Raw genomic sequence first — 21,418 nt, forward strand, 5'->3', positions numbered from 1 at the left:
TAGGATCCGGCCTTATCATTGTGGAATAAGAACATTGTTAGATCATTATCGCTACGGAATGTTAGAAAATTGCTTTTAAAGAGATTGACTTGCGCTAATTTAATTTATGTAGAAATGCATAGACTCATTTCTGTACACTTCATTCAAACCCCCAAGAAAAAAAAAAAACGGCAATGTACACTCGCATTAAGCATCACCAGAAAACGTCGTCATATGCGCCTCTGCAACGTTTATCCAAAGATGAGGATAACAAGAAAGGGCAACGTTGTTGTATACCCCACGAAGGAGCTAGAACTCATGAGAGAGATGGGAAAAAGAGAGCGGAAGACCGGTGCGTATTGAGTAGGTGGTAATAATAGCGCATATTTGGAAAATACTCGGTGATTGTGAGATTATTTGTTGTACGTTGCCAGTGTTGTTATCTTCTCTTCGTTCTACATTCTACAAAGTAAGAAAAGTGATTGTAATACGTTTTTGCTGCTGTGGTTTACCCTTGTGTTGTAAACCAAACATAAATACTTCCTTTTCTGTATTCTTACTAACTGACACTAGGTAAGGTTGCATACCTTTCTTTTTTTTTTTTTTTGCTATTGCCATGAGAACTTTAAGGGTAAGCAACGTTCTTGTTATGTTTTGTAACAAATTACATTGCCTAACTGTTGTTGATGCCAACAAGCGCACTCGGCGGCTGGTTCTGTCTCTGCCGGCTTTATTCTTGATGCCTCAAGGAGAGACAGCATCTTTGCTCCGGCTGAGTGGTTGGAGGCTTGTCTTAAACTTACTGGTAATTTAACTGAGCTACTTTGCGTGACATTTTGGCAGAAATCAAGAAGAAGAAATGGGCATGGGAAGGACATGTAGTGCGAAGAGAGGGTAAACGATGGTGTCTAAGAGTAACCAATTGGATTCCAAGGGAAGGTAAGCGTAGCAGGGGGCGGCAGAAAGTTAAACGGGCAGATGTGGCTAAGAAGTTTGCAGGGGTCAAGTGAATGCCGCTAGCACAGGAACGAGTTAATTGGAGGAATATGGGAGAGGCCTTCACCCTGCTGTGGGTATAGCCCGGATGATGATGATGATTATCACCTCACCTGTGTCCGCGGTATAACATTGTTAACAATTTAATTTGTGGCGATATTTTGTGGTGATGAAAGCATTCATCCGGAGGTTCAGGGTCCAGCAAAATCGTTTAACGCATGCAGGGTCGAAAAAAATATAACGTCATTTTGCATCAGAAATGTCACGCAACCGCTCCTTGTGCAGTGATGTCACACTATTAATCTTCCTATTTAACATCCATCTGCTAGTCAAGTTAGAGGCTAGTTAGCGATATTGATTTGAACCGATCACATAAGCATATTCAAATTCCATGCATGAAGAGAGACAGGTGCAACGTCTTTTCTTTCGCAAAAACTAGATCAACTAAAGACCTGTTAACGTGTTAACTTTAGCAAGTGTTAACTTCGTCAAACTTTGTGCCACACTCTCAAACCTAAATAGCCAGACAAAAACGTGCCACTTAGTGCTTTCGCAAGTCTCAATGGACTGAAGTCTAGTTAAACTCCGGCTATTTCATTTTATAGAGCAGTTCTTATGCACCTGTTCGGCGGTCGAGCCGCGTCGCCATTGTTTTCGGTGTAACCGAGCAAAAAACTGTATTGCATCAGTCGCGCATGCGTTCTGGCCGTTATCATGCAGCCGTTTGTGGCTATATATACCAGCAAGCAATCTCGAATAAACTCTCTTCTTGTTGCTTCATGCTGCGCGTTCGTTGTTGGACGCCGGAACAAACACGGGCTAAATCCAAAGAGAATTTCTCTTTCAAGAAATCTTCGGCTCGTGGAAAATATGAAAAGAATAGAGTGCTTTGCAACTGGACATACGTACTGCACGCACGCACGCACGCACACACACACACACACACACACAACCCCCCCCCCCACACACACACATAGACACACACACACAACCCCACCAGTGTGGCGTAGTGGTTATGGCGCCCGACTACTGTTTCCAAGAATGCGGATCGAATCCCGGCCACGGCGGCCGCTTTTCGATGGAGGCGAAAAGCAAGGCGCCCGTGTGCTGTGCGATGTCAGTGCACGTTAAAGAACCCCAGGTGGTCGAAATTTCTGGAGTCCTCCACTACGGCGTCTCTCATAGCCTGAGTTGCTTTGGGATGTTAAATCCCATAAACCAAAACGAAACCATGCACATACATACATACATACATACATACATACATACATACATACATACATACATACATACATACATACATACATACATACATACATACATACATACATACATACATACATACATACATACATACATACATACATACATACATACATTCATACATACATACATACATACATACATACATACATACATACATACATACATACATACATACATACTGTGAAAGAAGGCTAGGTTGAGACGGCAAGGTCGTGACGGCAAGGCCAGCGATGCCTTGTCTAGCGTTTCAATCCGGTGACAAAACCCAGGCGCGTGCCGTGCCGGAGCCGGCGCCGCGGGACGATGATGATGGTATGTACAAATGAAAGTGGAAGATCATGGCATGTACAAATTAAAGAACATCCACGGAAGGCTCACACGATCTGCCCGGGGGGTCGGAAGCGGCCAGCCTGGCCGCTCCTACCTAACCGATGCATCGCGGCGCACAAACGGTTTCAGGCAAGACACATGAACAATTTCAGTTCCACGGTGGCGTGGATCAGCTGGGGGATCAACAGGCGTCACTTTGTAGTTCACTGGAGAAGTTTGGCTTATGACCTCATAGGGACCTACGTAGCGGTGGTGGAATTTGTCACTAAGGCCAGGGTTGCGCAATGGTGTGTAAAGCAGTACTTCGTCACCAGGACGAAAAGAGACCACTCGATGTGTAGAATCATAGCGAGTTTTGCGGACTTCCTGGCACGCTGCCGTGTTGAGGCGGGCAAGATGACGGCATCTGGCCACACGAGATAAAAAATGGGTAGGTACTGATGTGGAGTAGTCGGGCGTAGAGAAGAAGGAAGCGTCGAGAATTGTAGTGGGAGGACGGCCGTAAACAAGGAAAAATGGAGAGTAACCGGTAGTTCGCTGTGCTGCTGTATTATAGGCGAATGTGACGAATGGTAGAATAGTGTCCCAATTTCGATGATCTGGTGTGATGTACATTGATATCATGTCCGACAAGGTGCGATGAAATCGCTCAGTCAGACCGTTAGTCTGGGGATGGTAGCTTGAGGTTGTCTTATGAAGGGTGGATGAGGCGTGAAGAACTTCGGCAACGACTTTCGATAAGAAGGCTGTACCGCGGTCACTTAGGAGCACCCGAGGAGCGCCATGACGCAATACAATTGATCGCAAAAATAAATTTGCTACTTCTTCAGCAGAACCAGTCGGTACAGGTGCTGTCTCAGCGTAGCGTGTGAGGTGGTCGACAGCTGTTATAATCCAATGGTTACCCCCATAGGAGAGAGGTAGGGGACCATATAAGTCGATGCCGACTACGTCGAATGGCGTGGTGGGACAAGGAAGAGGTTGTAGAAGGCCAGCGGGCGAAGAAGTCAGCCGTTTGCGACGTTGGCACAGAGGGCAGGATGCGACGTATTTGGCAACGGTGGAAGATAAGCCAGGCCAAAAGAATCGTTTTCTCACGCGGGTGACCTGCAGTAGCGTCATCGTGGAGAGCCGCCAGTATACGTGGGCGAAGCACACGCGGCGCGACTGGGATCCAGCGAGTTCCATCAGGGCAATACACGTAGCGGAGTAAGATGCCATCTTCGAGCTTGAAATTGCGAAGCTGTCGGCGAAGCCTAGCATTGGGAGGGTCCGAAGCGCCGATAAGGCGGTCGATGATAGGACGGCAGTAGGCATCGGCTAATTGCTGTGAGCGGAGAGCGTGCTTGTTCTCAGAGTCGTCAAAACAAACGGTTGTGATATAAGTCGGGCAAAGAGATGGTCGGCTCTGGTCAGAGGTGGAAATGAATTGGGAAGAAAAGCAGCAAGGGGATTCCGAATGGTGACAGCGAGAGAGAGCGTCGGCGTCTTGGTGTTGGCGACCAGATTTATAAGTGACGTCGAAATGGTATTCTTGCAGGCGTAGGATCCAGCGGCCAAGTCGGCCTGTCAAATTTTTGAGTGAAGACAACCAGCAAAGAGTTGGTGGTCGGTCACAACTGTGAAGTGCCGACCGTATAGGTAAGGGCGAAATTTTTGGACAGCCCAGACGACAGCGAGACACTCCTGCTCGGTAATGGTGTAGTTTTTTTCAGCTGGAGTGAGAGTCCGACTGGCAAAGGCAATCACTTTCTCACGCGATGTTGCATCACGCTGCAGAAGTACAGCGCCAAGACGGTAGCTAACTCTTCTTTAATCATGTTACGGAGAACGGCGTCATTAGGAGGTGCGGAAGAATGATCGCAGCCATGTCGACAGAAAGGATTGAGGGCTTGAAGCTCCTCGCGGATGATTGCTCGAATCATTGCCCGCAGATCAAGGTCAGCAGAGGTCGGACCAGTTGCGAAGCCGGGCTGTAATCGAGAGGACTGCAGCTGGTCGAGGCGTTGACAGGTCGTAATAATTGAATCAACACTTGAAGGATTCTGGGCAACTAAGGTGTGATATGCCATAGCATTGATCCCTTTTAAGACGTGGTGCACACGTTCAGGTTCCGTCATGGTGGGACTAATGCGCCGACAAAGTGCAAGAACAGCCTCTATGTAAGACGCATATGATTCATCGGGACCTTGACGGCGGGAAGCGAGCTTGTTTCTCGCGGTCTCAGTCCGAACTGCCGGGTCGGCGAAGTATTGGCGGAATTGCTGTTTGAAAGTGGTCCAGTTAGTAGTGTGGGGTTCGCGACTAATGAACCAGTTTCTGGCGACCTCAATTAGATAGAACGAAACGTTGAGGAATTTCAAAGCATCGTCCCACCGGTTATAGGCACTGCAGCGTTCATATGTGTCAAGCCAGTCATCCACGTCTTCGTCACGACGACCAGCGAACAGCGGTGGGTCGCGTTGACGTGTGGGCAGAGTCGGAGGCATCGGTGCAGCTGAGGTAGAGGGTCCGGCCGGGTCGGGATTGCTCTCGGTGGACATGATTATGGTGGTAGTTGCCAAACGGCGACCGGAACGTAGCTCCAGCGAGAGGCAGCAAGGGGATCGAATTCGACCTCCACCACTTGTGAAAGAAGGCTAGGTTGAGACGGCAAGGTCGTGACGGCAAGGCCAGCGATGCCTTGTCTAGCGTTTTAATCCGGTGACAAAACCCAGCCGCGTGCCGGAGCCGGCGCCGCGCGACGATGATGATGGTATGTACAAATGAAAGAGGAAGATCATTGCATGTACAAATTAAAGAACATCCACGGAAGGCTCACAATACATACATACATACATACATACATACATACATACATACATACATACATACATACATACATACATACATACATACATACATACATACATACATACATACATACATACATACATACATACATACATACATACATACATACATACATACATACATACGTACATACGTACATACATACATACATACATACATACATACATACATACATACATACATACATACATACATACATACATACATACATACATGTAAGGAGTAAAAGAAAAAGGAGTTGCTTGCCACCGGACCGAACGGGTCATCGCATTTCCTCCCCAACGCAAGTCAGCTGCTGCCAGCGGAGCCCTGGACTAGGGGCACCGACCACCCAGCTCCTGCGAATTTTTACTGATTATATGCTCATTAAAAGTTTTCTCTCTCTCTCTCTCTCTCCCCAACGGCGTGTCTTTTCTCAACTCTTGTGTTTGAAGGTGCTTGCAAAGTAAGCGATAAGAAATGGTCACTTACTTTTACTTTTTAATTCTTATCCAAGTAACAGCTTCAATTGGTTAGCATTAAACGTCAGGTAAAGACTGTTTAAATCAGATTTACTTTCATTAGTAACACATCAGTAGTGCATACTCCTAATAGGATCATTACACATGTATTGTTCCAGCACTGGAAGATATATATAGTGGCGGCACAGCAACCATTGTTCTGCATAAAGAAAGTAACAAAATTCCCATAAAGAAAGGTATTAGGCTAGGAGACACAATCTCTCCAGTACTATTCACAGCATGTTCAGAGGAAGTATTCAGAGACTTTGAATGGGAGCAGTTAGGGATAAGGGTAGATGGAGAATACCTCAGTAATCTGCGATTTGCTGATGACATTGCCTTGCTAAGCAACTCGGGGGATGAACTGCACATAATGATTGATGACCTAGACAGGAAAAGTAGAAAGGTAGGCTTGAAAATCAATATGCAGAAGACTAAGGTAATGTTCAACAGCCTCGGGAAGGAACAACAATTTACATTAGGTAGCGAAATACTGGAAGTAGTAGGCGAATATGTCTTCTTAGGACAGGTAGTAACCGCAGATCCGGACCACGAAAAGGAAATAACAAGAAAAATACAATTGGGATGGAGCGCATTTGGCAAGCACTCGCAGATTATGACTAGCAGCTTACCGGTATCGCTCAAGAGGAAAGTATACAACAGTTGCATCTTGCCTGTACTCACCTATGGGGCTGAAACGTGGAGGCTAACCAAGAGAGTTCTACTTAAGTTGAGGACAACCCAGAGGGCTATGGAACGAAAAATGGTAGGGGTAACATTAAGAGATAGAAAGCGTGCAGAGTGGGTCACAGAAATAACTCAAGTTACCGACATTCTAGTAGAAATTAAGAAGAAGGAATGGACATGGGCAGGACATGTAGCGCGAAGAGAGGATAACCGATGGTCGCTGAGGGTAACAAACTGGATTCCAAGGGAAGGAAAGCGTAGCAGGGGGCGGCAGAAAGTTAGGTGGGCGGATGAGATTAAGAAGTTCGCAGGGGTCAAGTGGATGCAGCTAGCAGAGAACCGGGTTAAGTGGAGAAATATCGGAGAGGCCTTCGCCCTGCAGTGGGTATAATCAGGCTGATGATGATGATGATGATGATGGCATATATTGTTGCGGGAAGAATGTGCGTTCATATACAGTGCGTTGCACAACTACATGCTTGCTGTATAATGCTTCTCTCTGTTATACCACAAAACCCTTTCAGCTCAAATTTAGCACAGAAATGACATTTGTTAGTCACTATTATTTAATATGAAATTTGTATGGGGCTCTTGCCTGATTCTATTAGAAGTCGAATGTTTCCATCGTATGGGGCAGGGGCAAAACCAAACTCACTGCTGCCCCAGCAATGACACTGTCGGCGCTATCTGGCGCTGTTTGCAACAAATGTCACAATAAAAGGAGAGGCGTGTTCGGCGGAAGGTTGCTACGAACAGTACTAAATGGCGCTGCCAGTGCCATCGCTGGGGCAGCGGCTTCTCTTGCTTTGCTTCCACCGCATACAATGGGAACATTCGACTTCTGATCGAATCAGACAAGTGTCCCAAACAAGTTTGGTATTAAAAAATACTTACGAACAACTGCCATTTTTGTACGACATTCGAGCTGCAAGGATCCAGAGTTTTATCTGAGAGAATCATTGTTCGGCACGCGTGTAGTTGGGAAACGCGCTGCATGTAATACATGGTTCAATCAATCAGCGTTTTGAAGGAATCCAGCTTGGGGCTGGAGCAACATCATAAATTATCCGGGGTTTAGCCTGTTTAGACTGATTATACCGTGCGTAAGCTCTGTTTGAATTGCCCGCGTCAAGCCTCGTGGAGTGGGACGTCGTTATCTGGTGGACCAATCATGAGTAAGGAACACAAGATTCAAGATCGGTGCTCAGCTTTGTCGTCCATATGAACGCTTTCGCACTAAAACACTGCACAGAACTGCAGCTAGAAGACGCAGCTGTCGGAAACTGGGCTCCAGACAGCAGCGGAACCCGTCTTAGTGGCTCAGCGGTTAAGACGCTCGGCTACTGAATCGGAACTCTCGTAATGGAACCCTACCGCGGCGGCCGCGTTTTGACGGAAGCGCACGTGTGCATTATGTTCTCATTGCGCATTAAAGATCCCCAGTCGGGCGAAATTATTCAGGAGCCGTCTACTGCTGCATCTCTTTTTCTCACATTCTTCAATCCCACATTCCTCGTGGTTCAGGTACAGTGTAGTTCAGATGTCCATACACGGAGAAGTGTGACAGTTACGTCTACTGTTTTTTTTCTGCAGACAAAATTACATTGTTACAAAAATGGATGATAAATGGTTCTTTACAGAGTGCCATCAAGGTGAAAGCCTTACCTGCCTCATAAATGGCATGAGCTATAAGAGTGGACAGGAAGCGACGCGGATGCACTCTGCGTTTAGTCTTTTGTGACCACGGTGGTCGCGTTTCGAATGCGGCAAAACGCAGAATGTCTGCGCGTGTTGTATGACTTCTGTTCACGTTAAATATCCAAGGTGGCTGAAATTATTAAGGCAAAAACATTAATCCGGTGGTTTAGGGCCTTCAATATTGTCTAGCGCTTGCATCTAAAAAAAAATGCAATAAAAATGAGGCAAAGGTTCAACCCCACTAGACTTGGTTGTTACTTGATGGCGGGGCATCTGACTCGGCTCGTCTTCGGCGGCGTTCGGCATGGTCATTGCGACGTTTTATGAAACGGGCTTCACGTAATTTCGAGGCCTCGGCGACACGCTTTGCTTCACCCACGTCTATTAATCTCCGTGCGGTAGCCTCTCGGCGAGATACGTTCACTGGATGATCCGATTCGGCCTCTCGTCTTCGTAACCTCTGAGACGCAGAGAGTTCACGAGGCGTCTAACCTGAATTACCCATGATGACTGCTGCCGTTTAATCCGTTGTGATCTATTGGCCCCAGCTGGGAGTCAGCGCAGGCTATCAGACAGAGGGAACGCCACAGCTACAGCGTAGCTGCGGTTGAGTGACTTCATGGTTGTCACGTGACTAGGGGAGGAGGGCGCGAGGTTACCTTGGTTGCGGCGGCGGTGAAACGGCAGGGCGGCTATGTGATGTTATAGCTGCCACGTCGTTTCGCCTCGCTTCTAGGACAAACAAGTGCATACTGTGCACACAGCGAAGAAGAGGGGAGTACAGTGAAACGTCACTTGAACGAAGCTCGAGGAACCTTCAGAAAAAGTGTTCAAGTGAAGAATCGCTTAACTGAAATAAGTGCGTCGAAGCTTGTTTCCATTAGCTCCAAGAAATATCAGGTGTTGAAATCATATCTAAACTCATTTATATGTCATTGAGCTTAGTTACAAGCGAAGAATGGAGTAACTTCCTTGCAGCCCTTTTTAACTCGAGACTGCAGTGGTCTTGAGCACAGCCACTGTATTAAAGCTCCTGTGAACCTGGTCCGGCACAGCGATCTATTGAGCAGCAAAGGCTCTCATTTTCTTCAAACAGATCATATCTTATTTCTGCAGATAATGGTTAACCAGCATACATACGTACGCCTTTCTTGGAGCTAAGAGCCCTAGTAGTGCAGAATCTCTGCTATGGAGGGTTACTACGACTGTAGAGCCGATTAAGCGTGCAAAGCCAGCTGTGGATTCGGCTGTCTACAAGCTTGTTTATTTCAGTTTAAAGCTAAATGACGGCCCCTTTTCATCACATAGTAATTAAACGTGCTTGTCTGAGTAAAGATATGCAACAAAACGTGCGGGTTATGCTCGTTGAAGTACTCAGTATGACGTAGGAGAAACAGGATGACGCCGCGGAAAATGTTCATAGAACTAAAATGAGCAATAACTGAATTTCGTTAGTATGAAGGGTGTTTGAAAGCATTCAATGAAGCTTCGGTGGGGGGATTTATTAATGTTCGTGCAACTGAATACTCCGTTTAAATGACGTTAGTTCACGTTTGTATTATACTGTAGTAAAAGCTCTCGCTTTTAAAAATATCCCATCATCTCGTATTAAATTTTGACGCAACTCTTTTGTGCAGCGTTCCATGTGCTAGTAATCTGGAGGCTAGTTTGTGGCAGAGGTTCGAAACGACGGCATATGTCCCTCCAATTGTATGCCGTTGATTGTAAGTGTTCACAGAGAAGTGAAACAGTTCTCTTGCACGCCACTTCTCTTGCACGCCATTTGCTCACAAGGCATTTTAACGAGAAATGCAGAAGATGGCGCGAGCTGATGAAAGATTAACATGCTGCGAGTCTGGAGGCCAACCGTAATATAAAGAGTGATAAACTCACTGCTCAATCGAAACGCTGTAATACTTTTGTGGGACCTGTACTTTAATTATGTGTAAAATTCCATAACCTTTCCTTTCACATGACGCCAGTTACGTCGATCACTTACGGTGCCTACGGCTTCCGTACTTGTCGTTTAGCGACAGGCCAGCGAAGTGCGGGCACTACGTCAAAAAGCGACTGAAAAGTGTTTGAACTTGAATCTGCTTAAAAGAGTATAGCGAAACCTTTGTGGCCTTTTTGAGAGCTCTGTGCGCGTAACAAAGAGCAGTGATACTTAGCAAGTGGCCAATTTTGTTCACTCTGTGCCCTTTGTATATAACCATGCTGGGCTTAATTGGAACTGAGGAATGCTGGGAAAAGCTTTCCAGTGAGCTCTTGCTTGTCCCACCTTAACTTCCCTAGACAAAGAAAATTAGGAGAGGCAGGGATCGTTTAGCATGATGTCCTGGCGATTTACTGCAGACGGAGGACATTCCTTTCTGGTCGCTCATTGTGTGCTACGGCATTAGAAGTACATATTCATTTTCTTTCCTTATTTTTAGTTACTGCAGTTCCTTCGAGTGAGGCCGAGGAACGCTGCCTTTTTTTTGGCTGCCTACTGTTGAGAGTAGTTGGCGTTATTACAAGTGCCCCTCGCGTGTGTCGCAGGGTCTTGGTGGACGAAATCTCGACGCCCACTCACGGTGGCACGCACATGGACACGCCTCGGCACTTCAACAAGCGCGGCTGGTCGGCCTCCGAGATCCCGCTCGACCGGCTGCTTATGGTGCCCATCGCCCTCATCGACGTACAGCAGGAGGCGGCACGCAATGCCAGCTACCTCATGCCCGTCGCCGAGGTGCTGCGCTGGGAGGCGCAGAACGGACCGTTGCCAAGCAACTGCCTGCTGCTAATTCGATCCGGATGGTCCAAGGTAGGCGAATGCGTGAGTCGGGACGACTCCGAAGCACAGAGCGTTATGAAAAATAAAACACTAAAAAACTTCGTTAGAGACTTGTACTAAAAACAAAGGTCTTCTAGAAAGAAGAAACGTTGCTGATTCGCCGAGTCCGAATAAAAACAAACGCTCTCAAGAAGAAAGGAGCTATTATGACGACAGGAGGAATAATAACAGCGTTGTGTGTGTGCGAAAATGTGGTATGAGTTCTCCATGACCTTCGAATAGTTGGGAGGTATTCAGCTGAAGTTGCAGCATATTACTGAGGCGAGTAGGATGTTAGCCTGAACAGGAAGGAGGGGACCCCACCCGCGTGGCGGTCCGAAATATCAGCTTTCATATATGTATAAAAAAAGGCGTCTTGAACGAAGGGAGACCTATTAGTACTAAATTATACAAGAAGGAAGAGATGTTTATTGCGGAGGATTATTGCGCGTAAGGACGGGTCACGCATAACGCGTACCAGAACAATAACAAGTGTCTAAAGTTGGCGAAACTTTGCTGTGAAACAGGCATTCTTTGATAAAATCTGCAGTAACGCCAACATGCCCGAATACTGTGTTCTGGCTGTTAAAGTCTGCATGTGAAAGCACGTAGCCCGTTCAGTTCAGTTCAGTCGTTCAGTCATGTCCGACTCTTCGTGACCCTATGGACCATGTCACGCCACGCTTTCCGATATCTTCCTAACATCACATAACTTCATCTGCAGTGCCTTGAGGATGCCATCTAACCATCGCGTTCGCTGCCTACCCCTTCTCCGGCGACCGTCAACCTTTCCCAACATCAAATCTTTCTCCAGCGACTCCTCTCTTCTCATCAGATGACCAAAGCAGCTGATATTATCGTAGCAGCTTGTGAATACCCTCCTGCCTCAACCACTGGATTGATTACGGTGAAAGTAGACACGCGGTTTGCATTTTAACTCGTATTCTGCAATTACACAAGTTAAACAAATATGCTTATTTGTAAAATAAAACCGCGGACACGACCGGACGAAGGCAAGAAGACAACACAGGGTGGCGTCGTGTTGAGTTCTTGCCTCCGTCCTGTCATTTCCGCTCTTTTATGCCTAATTACGTCTTTCTTTTGGCGTAAATTAGGCGCTCACAGCTTTCGCTTCCCCGATCGCAGGGCAGACGATTCCATGATTTCATCATGCGTAGCCGAAACAGGCAAGCAGTGTTGTGTTAAAATGCTACGAAGCCTCAGGCTCAACGCGATTTTACCGGTAAAGCCGCAGCAGTTTCACCGCTAGAGTGAGAGGTAAGCGCGAGAGGATTTTTAAAATTCCTTATGGTAACGATGTTTGTCAAGGTACGCAAGAGACTCATTCTCTGTTTAGATGCTAGGCAGCATTCATGCTGCTGGCTCGTTACATTTTTTTAACGTTTCTTGTTTTACGCACGGAATGAAAAGCTATTCGAAACACAAAAGACAGGGTTTAATAAATGTTTTAAAGTTACCAGCTGGAGCTGAGCTGAGATTGTTGCGAGCTATACCGATGGGATTAACCCCGCAGATTCTGCCGGCAATCGTCCCACCGTAGCGGCGTTCAAATGTTAAATAAGGTCTACGTACACATCCGGCACATATATGAGAGCTGGTTGATCATCGATATGCACACAATCACTCGCAATCACCCACAATCGTCAATAGTCAAACCCTGCTGTCACCGTCTGGTGTCCAGATCTGAGTCCCGGAGAAATTTTAAAAGAACGCTTGATTTCCCCTTTCTATACGAACGGTTCCCGCGCCCGTAAACAATGTCCTGAAGTTAATTTTGAGGGGCTACTTAGGGTAGCGGACAGCCCACATCTTTTCGCGTGGTAAACTAGGCGTCACTTGAGACAATGGTCGATATCACGACACACACCACATGTAGAACATAGTGGAGATGAGGATACGCCTGTACACCATCACTGGTGCATGAACAGAGTCGACGTGAATGCGATGCATGCAGTAAAGTGGGCTGGGCTCGTTTTAGTCCCCCGGTCACACATGAGTTGTTGGGTGAACTTCACATGGTACTGCAATGGCTGAGAACCGTTTCTCTGAAGGTTTTCTTGGTATCTTCACGGACGTTATCTTATGGATTCCCAGAGAGCACTTTATGGACAAGACAGTCTGCGATCGTGCTGCTAATGACATCCATGTGCAAAAGCACCCATTAGAAATATACAGAGAAGCCTCTGTTGTGCAGATTATGCACCAAGCGCAGATTATGTTCGAGAGGAAGCTGCAGTAGGGAACCCATGCTCCAACCTTTGAGGAGCACATTTTTAATCAGTCATGGTGACAATAGGCTGAACCAGACAATGCCATACAGCTCCCGTAAAGCCGAATTCTGTGACAACGCTTTCGGCATTTGCGGAGCATAATACTTCACTATAGAGCGCAGGCCAGGCGGTATTCAAAGAAGGAATGTGAAAAGCTTCTGCGCTAGCATTACGAGCGTGTCCATAAAGTCATCAGGGAAAATATGAAAATGGCGAGCATATCCTGTTTCAATATGCGCGAGCAAACGGGTTGCCGCCAAACGAGAACTACACCTAATGGCAACGATATGATATAATTACGGTGTTTTAACCGCTTGCTTTCGAAAGTCAAGCTATAGGACACTGACAGTGTTAAGTGTGAAGTAGGCCTGGGATTCAGATCTCTTTTGGAGATGCTGTAGAAGGGCTCACCTTGCATACTTCAAGGTGTCTCTCTATTCCGTTTTCACTTCCATGCATGGTGATGCTACGGTCTGAATCTGCGACCAGGCTAGACACACCACAATTGTTTTGGATTGAAAGAACCAGGCGACATTTAGCCATTAGGGTTTTCTGGCGTCTTCCCTGATTGAAGCCCTCAGCGAAGGACACTACTCTATGCCGTGATTCCGAGGCCTTTTAGATCGGCCGTTGCTGTTCTGGTGGGTGTGTGCTGGTAACACCAACTTCACGGGAAGAAAGACTGAAGTTGGAGCTTTGAGGTTGGTTAGGTGGCTATAGGTGGCTGTTCAAAGTGAAATGGCAAGTTTGGTTTTGGTCAGCTGAAAGGGTGGGAAGAGTATGTCGTCGGATTGAAAACGTATTTGAGGACATGGGGAAATGAGTCTATACACTTTCCTACTCTGGTGCTAGTGTGGCAGTGACCGTAGTTGTTCCTCGTGTCAGCAGGGATGAGAATTAGTGTGTAATTCGGTGGTACTGGTAATGGCTCGGCCGGGCTGGAAAGCTCTTCTTCCGGTTCCCGGTTAACGAGAGTCCACGCTAACGCTTTAGTGGGATCGTTTCTATGGAAAGAGGCGTGCCCAGGATTCCTTACGATTAGCTCAATCAGGATGTTAGTTTTCTTTCAATAGTGTAATAACCGATGAGTATGTGCCAAGTTTGGCAATAATACGCAAATATTGCACCAGAGCAAAGCGATGACTCTGGCGTAATCTCTTTTTTACGGATATGAGGCCCTGTCGGGCTCCTACCATGTAGCTTATTTCTTAGTTCAAGTATATAATAGAAATATACACATGTGAAGTCTATTCACAGCCGATAATTATGTTACTGTTCAGGAGATTTATCCGCGCTGAATGTATAGGTTACTTTGTATTTGCGTTCTATGAGAAATAATCAGAGCTACTAGTATTTATTTTTTTAACAGGATGTGGCTAGTTTGCGCAGCCAATTCCATAAGTATGAATTGCAATTTCATTGTCGACATTTCTTTTGCACAGTACTACAACAATCGCAATGCCTTCTACGGCGTGGACCAGTACGGCATTCGTCACATCCCTGCTATCGAGCCAGCGACGGTCGAGTTCCTCACAAGGCAACGCAGTCTGGCCGGCGTCGGCATCGAAACAGCCTCCGTGGACTTTTACGGTGCCACTCGGTCGCACCATCTGCTGGCTGCTGCAAATGTCTACATCTTGGAAAACTTGGCCGATTTGAGCCTCGTGCCAGCAGTCGGCGCTCACGCCATCGTAATGCCTATGAAGATCGATGGTGCCGGTGGCGCCCCCACACGCGTCGTCGCACTCCTACCTTGAATTATGCCCGAATGACGCGTTGTATAAATGATTTGTATATTGAAAATAGAAAGGTTTCGTGCTTTCATGCTGAGGGTTAATTTTTCCGCTCACCAGGGATGTTGCTGCGTCCGGTATGCCAATAATCCAGTCAAGAATAAACCATTCATTTACTTGACACTGTCCCTATAGTATGCCACTTTCTGCTTTTCGGCGCAGTCCAGGCGTCAGCAGCACCTTAGAAACATCCGCCTGCTGTCTGTGTCGTTGTTCCCTCCAGATATAGATTTTAGTTTCTGTTGTCGGTTGTGGCGGTACGTTACCAAACAATGTGCTTGGATGCACCTGAATCCAACGAATCTGAGAACTGCTTTCACTGTCGCTTCAACATGGTCAGCGACAGAGGCTGACGTGCATTCTTGCACACACCCTCTCAGCCACGTTTAGTTGCACTGAGGGACGATCGAAGCGAAGTGTGAAACAAGTGTCTATCTTAAAGTGCGAGACTTGCCCCCAAAAGTGTTTAACCAAACGCTTATGGCAAACGCGCCATGCATTCGCCTTCGTGCGGGAGTCTGGTTACTTTTATGCCTAATATATGGCATTCTACTTGTATTATGTCGCGAAAATGCAGCTCAAAGTAATTTTCAGAAACAAGAAGAATGTCATTCGCAAAGGTGTAATTCGCCAATTGCGGGAAAGCATCGGCGATGATTTAAATTCATTCTGCAAGCTTGTTCCTCGTAACTATATGCATATAGTCGCATAGAAACTTAAGATGACCAGTCGTATGCATCCACTCTGACATATATATGTAAACTTTACTGCTCTGCTTAAATGGCATTGGTTGTGCGCTTATGATTCAGGCAGATTTGAGAATATATAAATTACACACAGCGCAGTAAAATGTTATGTTAGAGCATTTCGAGAAATGGCATCATTGTATGGAGACTGACGTATTTATCTCACGTACTTTAAGATTTTATGTGCGCAAAATACTGTAGTAATAAAGAAAAAAAGGAACATCGAGCACGAGGTAGCTCATTAAGCTCTACGCCTCTTGAGATATAGTTAAATATCTGTGCATGCCTAATTTTCTGGTATTCAGGAGACACTGCGTCGCTTGTAAGCACAGTGTTCGCAGGAGCAAGTCAAGGGGCTGATTCGACATGCTGCTCTACCTGGCGGACGAAGGGGCAACCAATAACCCGGCTTGGTAGATCAGCGGGATGCGATTTGGTTTTGAAGGTTATGCCGTATTATGCGGTCTTTTATTCGAAGAGGATAGAATGCTTTTTTCTTTAAAAGTCCACTTTAACGAGTAGACAACGTGGTGTCTTCAAGGAACCACGAAGTTTGTGCACTCATCGCCAAGCCTGTCTGGAGCGCTCAGGGTGCTCAGCCCATTGTTTCAGCTACTCAGGCCAACTCTGGATAACTGCACCTGCGGGCGATATCAGTTTTTTTCTTATTATTTGCAGAAACTCCAGTCAAGTCCAAATATCTTCAATGAACGTTGTCCATATTATTCAAATTCGTGAGCGATGATTACAATCAAATAGGCCAGCAATACAGTAAGCTCTTAAAGTCTGGGAGACATATCGGAGATGCCTGCAATTTTGGTAGCTCTTACAATTTGCAATTCGGATAGAAGTTGTTTCTGCGGCAGGCTAGTGAAAGAGTTGCTAGATTACGCGTAACAAACCGGAAAAGTCATTGCATGCATGCATCCCAATGCATCCGCTGTTTAACCTAACTTTAGGCGGGCAAGCGGTTAGAGAGACGGCGCATTGCCGTTTTCCACGAGCACCCACTGGGAGTGACCTTACTACCAGCGAGAAACAACGGCCTGCTTCAACCCTTTCTCAAATAACCCTTTCGAGCAGGATCTGTTGTCTCCGCGGCTCTTTCTTCGCGGGTCCTCGCTTGGCAGCCCTAAACATAGCCCCGACGCGCTGCTCCGACCAGCGAGCTGGTGTGAGGAGTGGCGGTGAAGACGTGATAAGTTTAGAAAGCGGGTCCCATCGTGGCGGCAAATACAAGTAAACTGTGGGCGTTACAAGGAAGGGTTGAGTTTTATAATTTCAATGCCAGAAAAACTGCGTTATTGATTTCAATTCGAAAGTGAAATGCCTCTTTGAGTGCCGATAGTTCATCTCCGTTCAAACTACATTCCAGAGAACTCTGTTTTATAGTATGCGGTATCAAACGTATCAAATATAATTATTAAGCATGGTGCTTCGCATAATTTTGAGGGATGCTTATTTTATTTGGCTAATATAGCCTAAATAAAAGCTGTGCTTTGCTTTGTTTGCTTACCTTTGCAGTTTGTGATGATGGTGGGCAGATTTCTTGTGGGAATCTTTAAGCTTGTTAGAGAAATTGAGCGAATCGCTGTGTCAACGAGATACTGCGACTAGTTTGGTCCAAGTACAGACCTTCAGTTTTTCGCTTAGCTGGTATGTTACACACAAGGCCGACTTGGTTACAGCTACACTGAGAAGATGCACTGTCAGTAAGGGTATGGGCAATAAAGTCAATGGTATTTTGAGTTCAGCTGCTCACACCGGTCATTAAGATGGTTTTGATAAAGCATGTTATCATTAGAGACGGTGTCTTAACTTGTTCACGCAAGAACCTTTTCGGGACGTATATATAATCTTTCCGAACGACGTGAACTTTTATTAAAGTAGTGTTTTTGAGGGCCACATTCAACTGCAGATGTTGCTTCTACTCTTAGATGTTCTATGCAGTCTGCAGACACCGCCAGACCAGATTTTCGTTGATTCTGTACGCAATTATTTGTTAACCGGGCCGCACTTGCGGAAGTGCTATTGTTGAGATATTTGAGACTTGGAGGCAGCTCGCATCACTCGCTTCTTGCAAAGGTTTGCAGTGGATTGACTAAATACTGCTACTGCAGCCGGAGGCCTTGTATATTAGTGCAGCTTACATTGTTTATTTCACTTTGGTATTAGACACACAAACGAAGAACTCTCTTGCACCTCTTGCATCATTACTTGCAATGCAGCGGAAGCTACCCGGGTGAGGCAACGGCTTCCGCAATGTGTCCTTCTCATGCATTCGCGAGCAAACACGGGACGTACCAAAGCTACCCTTTGCTACTCATAGCTTTATTAAACTTTCGTAAAGTTATGAGGCAGTATTTTTAAGCCTAATGGGAAGGATAAAAAGTAGTAAGTGCACTAAGAAGCCAGGAGAAGCGTTCGACAAGCGCGTACACACAGTGCTGAAAGTGAACGCTGCTTCTTGCAGTACGATGCAAGCACGATCGCAAGTCAGATGCTTCTTGACGTGTGCGGTTTGCATGTGATGGCGTACAAAAGCACACCGGTGGAGGCGGCGTCTTGCGCTCACTTACAGGAAGCAGTGGGGCATAGTGTAAACAACATTTAGCGGTGTTGGCATCCTGCAGCATCAGATAATTTTCTTAGCAAACATAATTGGGAGTATATAGTTACGTCGTTCTAACACGTACGAAAGCGTCATCGGAATGAGGTTTCTATGAGGATAATTCTCATGTTTCTATATGATCGCCAACAATTTTGCTTAAGTCAGAAATTTGTACATAGATCTGTAGATCATTACAAAGGATCATTTTGAGCGAAATTAGGTGTTTATTCGTAGGATAAATAAAAAAAAAAGACATTAAGAAACTGCAAGTGCTAAACTACCCTAAACTCTTGGTGTCACCGGTGTTGTTCCAGATGTAGGCAGGCTAAAATGACTGTTTCGTGGGCAAGCGCTAAACATTTCATTGAGCAAACATACAGACAATTATAAGCGCAGTTATATTATTAATCAAAACTAGTTGCATAGGCAGCCATTTACATCATTTTCTTTCAGTGCTATTTTAAAACTTAGTCGTCACTCCAGGAACATTACGACAACAACGCACGAAAACTCTGGGTCCCTCATATCATCTGGGTATAGTTTACGAATACGTCAATCCTGAGTACAGATGATGACTCACAGCCAGATTAAGCTGAGGAGAGTCCCATTGCGTTACAACCGAAACACCAACTTGTATTGTCCGTAGTCGTTATTGTATTTAAAGGAACGGTAAAGGGAAACCGAAGACAACCTATCTGGTGACGGAAAACATGCGTTTTACCCAAGCATTGTTCAAGCCACAGCGCCTGCTGCGCCTACATCTAATCCCATCTAGACAAATCAATAAATTTACATTATAATTGACAAAATAGAAAGGTAAAAATTACACCCATGCATTTATCTAATGTGAGCAGCAGATAAATAATGCATTACTGCAGCAATCTGATTATATATTGCGATTTACAGTCCGTAACTTTCCTGGTAGATTGCACACGGATATCGCGTAAACTAGGAAATAATGCACTTCAAGCAGCTTTAAACTATCTGGAATAGAAAATAATTTGAGTGGCGATGTACAGAGGTGACCTAAATTCGTAGTAGAGTGCGTTAACAAAAGAATTAAAGAACGCTTGCACAAAAACACGGATTCTATGCTCAGCTCCCGTGCGACTCGCAGACCCCGAGCCATGAGAGACGACAAATGGCGCCTGGGGCCTAGAGTAGGAGCACGCCAGCAACCTGCGTGCGAGGGTAAAATAAAATCATATCGGTATATTGCGGATCCCATTCAAATTCACGCCTTGTTATTGGTTCCTAACTGCAAACGCAACGGTTGTATACGTCTTGGTTTCAGGGTGAGGTACTTTCGCTGTTTGGAAACAGGTGGAGTTGTTGAATTCTTGAACTCGTCAAGCTGTTCTTAATTAGCACGAGAAGAAGAAAGACTTTGATATGGAAGGTGATTAATAATGTCGTATAATGCAAATTAGTTGACTCTTAGCCCTTGTAAAGTATACGTGAATGAGTAAAATTGCGCGAAAAAGACGGGACGTAAGAAACACACAGGAACAAACAAGGCGCAGACTTCCTTTTACTTGTTCCATTAATATGAAAAAACTAGCCCTTCAGAGTGTATTACTAAAGTATACTTATCTGAAAAGACAGCTGTTAAAAAAAAAATGAGGTGTCGAGTGCTAGCAAGCGTTCATGTAGGATGGCTCCAGACCGAAATAGCGCGAAATGCTAAAGTTCGTTGTGTTTGTGTGTGTGTAACTGCATCACCTCTTACGACATGCTCACGACTATACCGAAAAACTATTAATATTTCGCCTTTAAGTCTTTAGGTCTTTAAGACGCCTTTCTTTTCGGTGGAATCAGGTAGGCTGGTCTGATGGCACGTTGCAATAGTACAATGTTAAAATAGCACATATTACACTGATAGGGTCTTAGAAAGTGCATGTTACTCGGTGAGTGACCAATTCCACAACAGAATGGAATACGAATAATGTAGCTTTCCTAGCGAACTGAATACGAATAGTGTGGCTTCACTACCAAATAACTCAGAGTTGAATTAAATACTAATCAAATACTGGTACCAGTATTCGCCACTTTTGCGAATATATAAAAAAAAAGAGCAACACTCTGAGACGCTGAAGCCTCATTGGCGATGCTTGGCAAGACTATGTAACACATGAAGTTATGCATAGGTGCATAAATAAGCTGTTCAACGAACCAACACTAACTTACAACACGAATACAGTATGTGAACTATCTGTGCGTGAAGTTAGCCGCGCAGAAAAATTATATATTTGTTCATTGATGACGAGAATCATCCGTCTGTAACAATACCTTTGGATATGAAGCAGGCGACAGCTAAGTGTGAGCCCCGACTTCCGAGATCGGGCATGAAAACAAGGTTTGTTGAACTTGCATAAGTCTTGCCATGTCGTTCGATATTACAGACCCCGTTAAGCATTATGATAACTGCTACTTTAACGGACCGCGTAGCGGCACTGAAAGCATTACCACGCGCATACTTTAGAATGATTCGCAGCATCGCTGTGGGACCAGCTTTTTTCGAACAGTCCTTCAAGAAAAATGTTACGGGGACCTTATTCGAATCCTGCGTCAATTATTAAGGCGAAAGCCTTACCTGGCTATGTTCGCGGAAACGTGTCCACAAAACGTGGAAGCAAAACATGGAAGCAGAATATAACGTGTGATATGGCAGTAAGATTGGACTGTTAGTTGTGAAGGTTTATATAATGTGTAGTAGAATATAACTAGTTTACACATGGCCATCGTCACTTGTCATGAGTCAGTCAGATCGGAGGTTCAGTGAGCAGTGCTATGAGGTCTGCGACTTGTGCAAATCGAGGTTCGATTCAAATAGCTCGACTACCCGAAGGTTTC

The 21,418-nt window shown here is 45.5% G+C and overlaps 1 protein-coding gene across 2 annotated transcripts in view; it reads left to right on the forward strand.

The window, feature by feature from the left end:
• The window catches only part of LOC146191906 (uncharacterized), a 28,348-nt gene extending 13,019 nt beyond the window's left edge, over positions 1-15,329 (forward strand). The window contains exons 3-4 of one of the 2 annotated variants that reach the window (XM_084600002.1): positions 10,851-11,115; positions 14,858-15,329. In XM_084600002.1, the coding sequence (XP_084456128.1) occupies positions 10,851-11,115; positions 14,858-15,172 (580 nt within the window). In that variant the 3' untranslated portion in view covers positions 15,173-15,329. The remainder of the gene's footprint in view (positions 1-10,850; positions 11,116-14,857) is intronic. The other variant, XM_084600003.1, reaches the window with a different exon arrangement.
• The last annotated feature ends 6,089 nt before the right edge of the window (positions 15,330-21,418 follow it).

This window comes from Amblyomma maculatum, chromosome 4 (assembly GCF_055883805.1).
Source record: "Amblyomma maculatum isolate TAMU_Amacu chromosome 4, ASM5588380v1, whole genome shotgun sequence".
NCBI lineage: Eukaryota > Metazoa > Arthropoda > Arachnida > Ixodida > Ixodidae > Amblyomma > Amblyomma maculatum.